The 10,998-nt window shown below is 42.3% G+C and overlaps 1 protein-coding gene across 1 annotated transcript; it reads right to left on the reverse strand.

The window, feature by feature from the left end:
• Positions 1-330: 330 nt before the first annotated feature.
• Positions 331-10,964, reverse strand: CCDC43 (coiled-coil domain containing 43). The gene is made up of 5 exons (XM_047093550.1): positions 10,734-10,964; positions 6,706-6,793; positions 5,004-5,139; positions 3,497-3,555; positions 331-1,942 (listed from the first exon to the last, which is right to left on the reverse strand). Exons 1-5 carry the CDS (start codon positions 10,935-10,937, stop codon positions 1,755-1,757), a joined length of 675 nt encoding a protein of 224 aa, XP_046949506.1. The 5' UTR covers positions 10,938-10,964; the 3' UTR covers positions 331-1,754.
• Between the last annotated feature and the right edge of the window lie 34 nt (positions 10,965-10,998).

The following is a 10,998-nucleotide window of genomic DNA, read 5'->3' on the forward strand; positions in this document are numbered from 1 at the left end:
AAGTTGGCTCCCTCATACCCTATCTGTGGCCACAGCCTATTGCTGCTGCCACAGAGGACTAAGACTCCCAAAGTACTTCCAAGGCTTTCAAAGTCAATTTACTGACTTAACAAAAAAACACAGTAATCTTTCTGATCTCCTAATACCTAACCTCACAGAAAAGAAAACTGAGGCAGAGAATTTGATTCTAGGAAAAGGTTCTACTATTAAAAGAGCATATTGGACTAAACAAAATAAAATACAGAGCAAAATTCATCACATTCCTAAGTGACTATTCACACAATTCATTTCCATGGGTAGCTGGAAGGAATCAGGATAAATCAGAAAACAGTGATTTAAATAGTTTATTTTTTTAAAAGGTGGTTACTTTTTTAAAATGCAATGCCACGCTTATAGGAGTGTATAGAGGTGACATATCTTTTCCTTAACCATGCTTCTTTTTACCTTCTGCACAAAGGTAAAAATTTTTGTTAACCTCATAGTTAATAGTACAAAACAGAGGTCAGCAAACATTTTCTCTGAAGGACCAGACAGTAAATATTTTAGGCTTCACAGGCCTAAAGTTTTATCACATGTTTCTTCTTTTACAACACTTTAAGAATGCAATATTCACTGTTGACTCGCATTATATAAAAACAGACTGGGCCAAATTTGCTTGTCTGCAGTAGTTTGCCAACCTCAGGTATAAAATACCTACTGTGTCTTGTCAGGGAGATGCCTCCCTTCAGGCTTCTTGACAGTCCACTGCCTGAAGTAGAGAAAGGCCGTATTTACAACTGAATGTGGCTTGTGACCAAAGTAGAAACAGAGTTCCCGCTCACTTTTGACTCTCCTGGTTTCTCCATTCATTCAATAAATTTGTTGAGCACCCACAACGTACACTCCTAAATATCTTTGTGTTCGCAGAGATTTCCAGTGTTTGTTCCTTAAATGCATGGTTCCTGCAGTTTCTCTCAACCTGTAATTATCAGGTCTTTATACTCATGTTTTAGGGCACATCAGGATTAAAATCTCTACTAGTGCTCAAGAGGACACATGATTATAAAAAATGAATCTAGCTAACAATGATCTCCTTCCACCCAATACACATCCTTCTTCAAAACTGCAGCCTTGATGAGGAAAAAAATATGTGACTACACTTAAAAAGATACTCCTTTTCCTCCCATAAGCTGAAACTTAAAAAAAATTGTTTTCCCCTCAAATCTAGAACATCCACCACATAATTTCTTCCATTTTCATAGGTCATTGCCATGTTAACATAATATCTAGACCCAGGTAGGGCTCTTCATTAGTTTTCTATTTCATCCATAAAACAATACATTTAGGGGTAAATAGTACTTTCAAATAGTACTTTATGCTCCCACATTTCATCTCGGGAAAGGAGTGGTCATGATTCTGCTCCTTTAGGATGAAAACTGTAACTGTCAGCTTTCTGAATATTTCTGTTATTGATCCTAGGTAAGGGAAGACTTTTTAAGTAGCCAAAAGGAGCCAGAACTTCAAGATTAAAATATAAAAGTTGCCGCCATTCCAGATCTTTGGTAGAGACATCAACTACAATAATCTGATTACCCACACCACACAGACATGGCACATTTTGTAATTAGAAGTGTTTGTGATTTTCCTTTTGACCATGTAAACAAAAGGGACAAAAGCACTCTGCAATGTTCTCTCATTTCTCTTAAATACACATGTGCACAATCAGCTCTCCCTTTGATCAAGTCCATGAGGAGAAAGAACAGAGTGGACCAAGGTTATCGCTTCCGCTCCCCTCTTTGTGTCCTTTTCTTTTCCTTTTCCTTGCGCTCCTGCTTGGCTAGTTTGTCCCTCTCCCTCTGCAGCTTGTCCTGTTCCTTCTTCCTTTGGGACTCATCCCGAAGTGAGTCTCGTTCCAGTTTTCGGGCATTGAGGACATCTTCCACATTGGTGTTTCGGAACAGAGCTACAGATGAGTTAAGGGATTAGGGTACAGGTCACACAGGCCTCAACTACTGCTCTTTCCTTATTCTTGCTGTCCTCCCTCTACATGTTCCTAATCTTTACAAGAAAACTCCTTATGATAATTTATCTTTGGTCTAATGGGAAATCCTGAAACTACCATTACAAACGTTTAAAATTAATCCTCAGAATAAAAACCTCAGACTTATCTAAATTTAAATGTTAAAATATTTTATGAAAATGAAATTTCATTCCAGAATAAGCACTTAGATCATGGCAGACTATTGTTGAAGTATCTAGGCTACTTTCAGTCAACAAGAATATCAATGTAACTGGCAAAATTTTTATGTACTTGGCACTATTAAAAATGGCTGGCTCAGTCAGTTAAGCATCTGACTTCGGCTCAGGTCATGATCTCGTGGTTTGTGGTTTGAGCCCCACATCAGGCTCTGTGCTAACAGCTCAGAGCCTGGAGCCTGCTTCGGATTCTGTGTCTCCCTCTCTCTCTCCCCCTCCCCCACTCATGCTCTGTCTCTGTCTCTCTCTCTTTCTAAAATTAATAAACATTGAAAAAAAATGCTTGAAAAGAGGTAAATAAGTTGTTTAACCTTACTAAACTTTATCAATTTGCTTTTTTCCCTACACCACTGAAGCTTAAGCAAAAACTATGTCCTAATAACCACAAACTCTGAATTTATAGAAGATAAAAAATACGTTTAACCAGTTAGAAAATACCTAGCCAAAAACTTTACCCCTCATTTCTTAGGACTTTAAAAATACAACCTGGGGTGGCTGGCTGGCTCAGTCGGAAGAGCGTTTGACTCTTGATCTCAGGATTGTGGGTTCAGACCCCATGCTGAGTGTAGAGATTACTAAAACAAACAAACAAAAAAAAAACCAAAAAACAAAAAGCTCAAAAAAAGAGCAAACCCCTGTTACTACCAAACAAGCTCCTTCCTACTCTTAAAACATAACTTTTATTGCTTTAGTGCTTTAAAATAACTCAGTCTTCCTCTTCTGTGATAATCCACCATACTTGTCTTTAAGAAGGTGGGTTCTTAAAAAAACAAACAAACAAACAAACAAAAAACAGTGGATTCTAAATGTAGAAACTTCTCATAACTGATTCTTTTGGGACGTTCCTCAGCACTTGTTTCCACCTGTCCGTAATTTTAGCTCAAAAGTATTCAGTGTTTGTGTTCTCTTTCTGACAAATTATAAAGTCTTTGAGGACAAAGTCACATTTTAATCTTATTTTAGTTTGCTTCCATCACTGGGGATCCCAGTGCTATACACAGGGTACATTGATTCTTATTTTCCCTTAGAAATTCTTAAGAAATCCTTCCTCCCTTCACAATACAGGTGAACATGTTTTCTTCGGGAAAAGTTCTTGTTAAGAGTGACCATTTATGGTTGTCCTAGGAATGGGGCTCACACGCTGGCCTGACATGAGTTCCTATTGGTAAAAGGGAGGCCCCAGCAATGACAGCAAAATAAAAACTGTTCCTCAAGAGTATTTGATGGAGAAACACTTGGGGATGGACACAGAGAAGGATACATTTATCAGAACCAATGTTCATTGTGGTGGCGCCTGAATCATCCTTCTCATCTGCTTCGGTGAGTGATGTCAAGGAAAGTCCGATGGAAAACAAAGGCTAGCACATCCCAACCCAACATCAGAAAACATTCGACGAAGTGATGGGTAGGAAAAGCATGCTGAAGAAAAACTGTCAGGGATGTGGTGGTAACCCCAGCAGAGTCATCTTTAAAAATCTCAACGTGGGGAAAATTATTCAGAGCGACTGTAAGATCCTTATCTCCTGGCAGCTGAAAAGAAACAGCCTGGTCTGGGTGGACTGGCCCAGGACTTGGAAGCCAGGGGATGGTGAGATGACTTCTAAAACAGTGCTTCTCAGGGGCACCTGGGTGGCTCAGTCAGGCGTCCAACTCTTAATTTTGGCTCAGGTCATGAACTCACGGTTCGTGGGTTTGAGCCCCCTCATTGGGCTCTGTGCTGTCCACACAGAGCCTGCTTGGGATTCTCTTTTCCTCTCCCTCTCTCTCTCAAAATAAAAAAAAAAAAAAACTTAAAAACAAAACAAAACAGTGCTTCTCAGATCTTCCTGGCAACTTGTTAGGAAAGCACATTCTTGGGCCCCATACTGGACCTACTAAATCAGAAACTGGGGAGTGGGGCCCAGCAATCTGGATTTTAACAAGTTCTCCAGGGGAACCACTGCTTAAAACATTGTTCTTTTCTAGCCCAGGAAATGAGACTGTGTCATTGGAACCCTAGCTCTGCTGACCCTGGCAATAAAAACATCAGGAGAAGAACAAGTTGGCCCAAAAGAGCCTAACAATTATTTCCTAAGCTCGTGACGAGACAACTAACATTTCCGGTATCATGTCCACCACATAAGGCACCACATACTCCAGTCAAGCAGGCTCTGGAAGCTAAGCATCTCCTAAACAATTTCAAACTCAAAGGGAACCAAGCCTGTCTCTGGTCAAGGGCAACTGCCTTTGTCACGGTGCCCAAATTCCAGATTTGGGGATGTGATCTTTCAATTTTGTGGTCGCTGGAGTATTAAAAAAAATAATGAGATTCAAATGAAACTGCCCCAAATTTGGGAATCCTTCATCCAAAATGATCTGTATTCTAGTCCTGGTTTTGCCACTAAATCTATGCATATCTCTGATTACACATTCCACTCTCACTGTCTCCGTTCCCTCATCAACTGGGAAACGAATACAAAGACTGGTTATACGTATGACACTGTACTAGGCAGAAAGGTATTATACAAATATAAACATACAGCTGCATCTTAGTTTCTGGAAATACAATATAAACAGTCCATTATTAAGGCATTATTTCTTTCACACTGAAGTTTCCAACTATCCCAATATCAATTCTCACACCCACGAAGGGCCAGAGATCAATGCCATTTCAGAGAGAAAAATTCAACTACACGGAGAGATTGGCAACTTCCCAAAGCTCACTGCAAACCAGCAAACATGTCTGACTTGAGCCTCAGGGGATGGACCCAAGACTCCAAAAAGGATATTCTTCTTCATCTGTCACATCAGCATACTGGGCCAGGAGGGCAGCTTTTCTCTGTTTCTCTTCTTCTGACACCATCCTGGGCTTCACCACAATCTGTGCCTGCTTCTCAATTAGGGTGGCAATGGCCTGTACCTCATCTGGGAGGGGAAGGGAAGGGAGGGACAACAAGGTTGTATGTAAGAGAAAACAAGCTCACCGAACCACCAGTCCACCCAGGCAGTGCTTACAGGCAAGGCAATGGCATCTGCTGATTCTTTAGGGCCCTGGGGTTCAAAGGAGGTGCCTCAGGGGCCAAAGAGAAAGGAAAGAAAAGGCCCTGCAGGCTAGGCTTTAGGTCTTGTATCTATCTTCAATCAGAGCAGCCCTGCTTTAACCTGTTTTATAAATTGAAGTTTTGCTGCTTTACCAAAAAAAAAAAAAAGTCAGGGCGCCTGGGTGGCTCAGTCGGTTAAGCATCTGACTTTGGCTCAGGTCATGACCTCATGGTTGGGGAGTTCAAGCCCCACATCGGACTCTGCGCTGACTGTGCAGAGCCTGCTTTGGATCCTCTGTCTCTCTCTCTCTGCCCCTCCCTTTGCTTGCGAGCTCTCTCTCTCAAAAATAAATACACATTAAAAAAAAAAAAGTTGAAAAGCACTGCAATAGAACCACAGAAAATTTGGGTTCAAGCATGCAACTTTCTCTCCTCTCAAACCAGAAACATAAGAAGGAATCTAGAATCAACTTATGCTGGTCCCTTTCACAATGATGATGATGCCAGGTGAAATATGTAATTTTTTTAAAAGTTTATTTTTGAGAGAGATAGCATGCATGAGCAGGGCAGGGGCAGAAAGAGGGACAGAGGATATGAAGCAGGCTCTGTGCTAACAGCAGCGAGCCCAAGGCAGGGCTGGAACTCTCGAACCACGAGATCATGACCTGAGCTGAAGTTGGACACTCAACCGACTGAGCCACCCAGGCAACGCCATAGATTATTTTAAAATAAAGTCAACTAAGTTATCCATTCTCAAAGAAAGGGGGCAGCGGTGTCCAGTAGTGGTTTTTATGCCTGGACTCACACTAGAATCATCTGGTGCAGCTTTTTAAAAAATGCCAATACCTGAGCCCCAACCCCAAAGATGTTTCTACAACTAGTCCATGGTATGGCCCTAGCACTGGCACGTTTTAAAGTATATCAAGTGATTCTAATGTACAGCCAAGACTGGGAACCAATGTGTAGTTCAGAATAGATTCAAGTTTGGCTTCTAGGATTTCAGTTTTCTGCAGTTAATCTGTCATACTAATGGTGAGTATATTAACCCACTTCTCTTTCATTTCCAGGGGTGACAAATTTAGCTGAATAAAGCAAAACATCAACCACAACTGTTATGAAATGAGAATATGGAAAAGGTAGGAGGTGGGAAAATATAGTTGGCCTCATACCTGCCATGAAAATCTACAAGGGACAGTAGAAAGAGGATGAAAAGGAAGAAAGCAAAAGCCACAATGGAGGGGACTATGGTCAGGTGGAATGGAAAACTGTAAAAAAGGAAAAGGAAACCAACATCCAGCTAAAAAGTTCCAGTAAGCTGCTGGGTGTTTGCCAGCTTAAATTATCTTGGGCAAAATGTGTAGAAAATAGCAAAAACTCAAAATTCTCTAACAGCTGTACAGTAAAGGTCATTGGACAAGGCACTGCAGTTTAGACAAACTCCCAACTCTACCTTCTTTTTTCACTTTGGTGACAACATTCTGACTTTCCGACCATCGTTCCACAATCTCCTTGCAGATGTGAAGAAGAGAATCTTCCTCCTAGTTGGAGAAATAGACCAGTTAATTTCCCGAGGCCCTCAGCCTGAACAAAGCCCATGCACAGGGCACAGCTTGCCTGCTGGTGAGGAGAAGTCACGGGGAGGATCTGGGGGCCACAGAACAAAAAGCATGTTTCTGTTTTGAGGCTCTGGAAACAGAAGTAATCCTGTGTCTGAGGCCCAGAATCCACACCTGCTAGGTCAAAAGCACCCACTCCATCCTGCCAAGCACCAGGGGAAAGGATTCCCAATAATTCAGGACAGTCGTCCTCATACTTTTGGAGCAAAAACCTGTTGCCTGAATCAAAGCCGTGAAATCTTTCTTGGCTGCTACACTCAACTCAGTACATTCTCCAAGGTTCATCCACTTTCGAGCTGGAACATATCCGTGACCTTGCTGAGCTGACCCCACCTCTTTAGGTGGTAAATGAGTAGATGGTCTCCTATCCAACCATCCTTTTGTTCACTTTACACAAGCACACATATCGTCCACACACATGCCGATCAATCTTCCTTACCATGATATAAGAAAAAGGATGTTGGCCTTGGTGTCAGACATACTTAAATTCAAACCCAGATCTATGAACAAGATTCTTAACTTTCTGAGCTTCACGTCTTCCCAGGATTTTAGGAAAGATGAAAGAGAATGTGTACGAAGTCCCTACCCTGCTTGGCAAAGAATAGGCATTTCAACAGATATAGGTATTTCCCTCCATTTTCATTATGGCTGCTTCACCATCTTCATGCTCCACTCTTCAAAATGAGCTGTCAGAGTTCACATTTACTAAGTGCTTAGCATGTGCCAGGCACTGTTCTAAATACTTCACATAAGAACTCTTAATTCTTAAAACAATCCCAAGATATAAATACCATTCTTAGTTTATGGATGTGGAAACCAAGGCCTAGAGGTTAAGTAACTTGCCCAAGGTCATTAAGTAATAAGTGGATTAAAAAGGATTTGAACCCAGCAGTCTAGCTCTGAGCCCATGTTCTCAACCATTATATTATACCATCTCTCAAAAGAAAGCGAGGAGAGACAGAACACAGACTTTTTTTAAGATTTTACTGGTTTTTTAAAAGTAATCTCTAGGGGCGCCTGGGTGACTTGGTCGGTTACGCGTCCGACTTCGGCTCGGGTCATGATCTCACGGTCCGTGAGTTCAAACCCCGCGTCGGGCTCTGTGCTGACAGCTCAGAGCCTGGAGCCTGTTTCAGATTCTGTGTCTCCCTCTCTCTCTGCCCCTCCCCTGTTCGTGCTCTGTCTCTCTCTGTCTCAAAAATAAATAAACGTTAAAAAAAATTTTTTTTTAAATAAAATAAAATAAAAGTAATCTCTATACCCAACATGGGGCTCGAACTCACAACCCTGAGATCATGAGACACACGCTCTACCGAATAAGCCAGGCAGCCGACCCTATTTTGGATTTCCTTACTTTCCACCCGACAAAGGATTACATCCTCTACCCTGTGTCCTTTTTGGCACTCATGCCAAACATACAAAACTTCTTTGGTCCACAGTTTCTTTCTTTAATTCAAGGAACCCCAGCAGGAAAAGTAAAGGAAGAAGAAGAAAAAGAAGGAAAAGGAGTGGCGACGCATAAGAGAGAAGATGCTCTTGGAGGATGAGGTGGTTCATTCTCCCAGGGTTCACCCAGACCAAAGTAGTTCATTCATCCATTTGTTCATTTATTTATCCAGATACTGCCTGCCATGTTGAAGGCACTAAGATAAGTGATAAGAAATGAATGAGAAACAGTCCCTGGTCTCAAGACACTGACAATTTAGAAGGCTAGTATATAAATAGCTGCCCTAAAGTGTTACTACCCCCATTAATGTAATAATCCTACTTAAAATTACAACTCACCCCTCCATTCCACTTCTGATTCTCTTATAATGTTCCTTTTTTCCCAGTACTTACTGTTTTCTAGCATACTATATAATTTACTGCTTTTTTCTTTCCCTGCTAGAATGTCACCCCATAAGGGGTGACAGGGATTTCTCTTTTGTTCCCTAAGGTACCCCAAGCACTTAGGGCAATGCCTGGTAGAGAGTAATCCATCAATAAAAACTTGATGAATCAATCAATATAAATGCTACTGGAAGGAATTTTAAAAATGATAATAGAAAGCTTTTATTATTAACTGCTATTTGTTCCTGACAATATACACTGTCCTTGAATCTTAACTCAAGTTGCTGCTGACAAACTTCTTAATTCCTAATATTGAATCCGAGCCCAATCTGGTAGCTGATTTAGCTATGCCTTTTGTTTTTCCTAGAAAGGGATTTGGTACAATTGTCAGGGTCTTTTAGATACAGCCTGACTGACAAAAAGCAAGCAACACCGTGAATTATACATTTGACGTATACCATGTTCATTGGCCTTGCTGCTCTTTAAAGTTCCTTCTCAGGTGTTTCGTGTACAGGACCCCTGCCTCACCATATACTTCCTGGCCAGTTCTTCCCAAGGCAATTTCCTATATAGAAGGGCTTGCTAAAATCAAGAGAAAATTAAGAATGGTGTGTGAATCAGGCAGAGAGAGCGAGAAGCCACCCTTAAAAATGTCTGTCTTCTGTAGTTCATGTAAACAAGAAGCAAATATAGAGAAAATATGGTTCTAGATAACTCTTCTCACTTCTACCAAGAGACTGCTAATAGTCTAAGGCAAATTCATGCTTGCCTTCATCAGCAGATGTGCAGTTCCAAATAATGACACCATGAAAAGAAGAGGTCAAGGAGCTAGTACCAATGAGTATCCAAGTTACTTCAACCTCTTTTTCACGGAGTCTTTAGAAACTTCCCAACTGGAAATAAAAACTAACTTAAATTGCTTGCCTTACACTCTTCCCCCCACCAACCTGCTATGTCGTCAGGGTCCAGGAAAAGAATTTACTATGGCGCTCTATCCCCACCAAACTTGTAAGATGCATCACAAGCTGTGTTAAAGCTTTCCCATTCATAGGTCAATCTCACCAGAGCAGACTTCGGGACTAAATGGGGCACCTTGCCAGGAGAACCTGAGACAGCTGCACTAGTGTTATATTTCAACCCTATGCCCAATCATCAAACTGTGTTTCCACCAAGTAAGTGTAAATGGAGATGAAGGCAGCAGAATGGTCAGGTTGGAAAAGTGGACAATCTGGTGATTTACTACTTAAACACAGATTAAAGTACACATCTCAATTCTTGAATCTGCTTTTAAGAAGCTGGGTACCAAAAAAAGAAGAAGCAGAAAAAGAAGAATACCAAGCTTCTCTCCCTCCCTTAAAACTCTGACCTTAATGGTCGCTTTGGCAGCACATATACTAAAAGCTGGAATGATAAAACTCTGACCTTATTTGCCACCTCCCCCAGCAAACATGGATGGTCACTGCATTTCTAAATACTGTAAAAGATCAAGCACAGTATTTGCTTCAGTTTGGCCTAGGCCTACACCTATACCTAGACTTCTACCTCCAGCTTACCTTTTTTGAACTCCTACCTCCAAAATAGGAACTGAGAAGGTACTTCCTGCAGGTTTTTGTCATGGGATAGCACTGGGCACTGTCTCTTAAAGACCACAGACATCCCAGAGCACTTTACTCCTCTCTCTGAACACTGTCAACGGATGGGAATGAAATTGGTCGTTAGGCGTCTATGATAAAATTCTCATTTAGGCATTTCAGTGCCTTCGGAAGAAGACTCACTCAGCTCACCCACAGGGATCCAAGAGAGCCGTGTCCCCAGGAAAAAAGGAAAGCCACTCTTCTCTATGCACCTGCAACCTTCTGGCTTCCCAAAACCCTGGTTGGTGAGCAACCCCCTTCCCCCGCGTCCCAGAGCTCAGAATATTCCTCTCCCGTGGGAGACCACTAATCCTCTGGGACACAAGGTATGGGAAAGGGGGTACGAAGTACTGACAGGGGCCGCCAGGAAGCTAAAGGAACGTGTCCCGGCTTCTCACCAAGAAAGCAGAGAGGATCCCCTGCAGAGCATCCAGCCTCTCCTCTTCCTCCTCCTCCTGCAGGACACCCAGGATGTAGGCGCCGTAAACGGCTCGGTCCACTCCCAGCGCCTCCAACCGTCCGTCCAGCCACGACCCAAAGCCGCTGCCCCCGCCATCATTCTCGCCGGAGGCAGCCGCGGCCACTTCGCTGGGCGCCGCCATCTTGGGGTCAGGGTCCTGCCAGCCTCCAGGGCGCCTACCGCAGTGCCTGACGGGCCGCGCC

The sequence above is a fragment of the Lynx rufus genome, unplaced genomic scaffold, assembly GCF_022079265.1.
Source record: "Lynx rufus isolate CCGP_SWC_20201006 ecotype Redwood Valley unplaced genomic scaffold, mLynRuf1.p SCAF_34, whole genome shotgun sequence".
Lineage (NCBI taxonomy): Eukaryota > Metazoa > Chordata > Mammalia > Carnivora > Felidae > Lynx > Lynx rufus.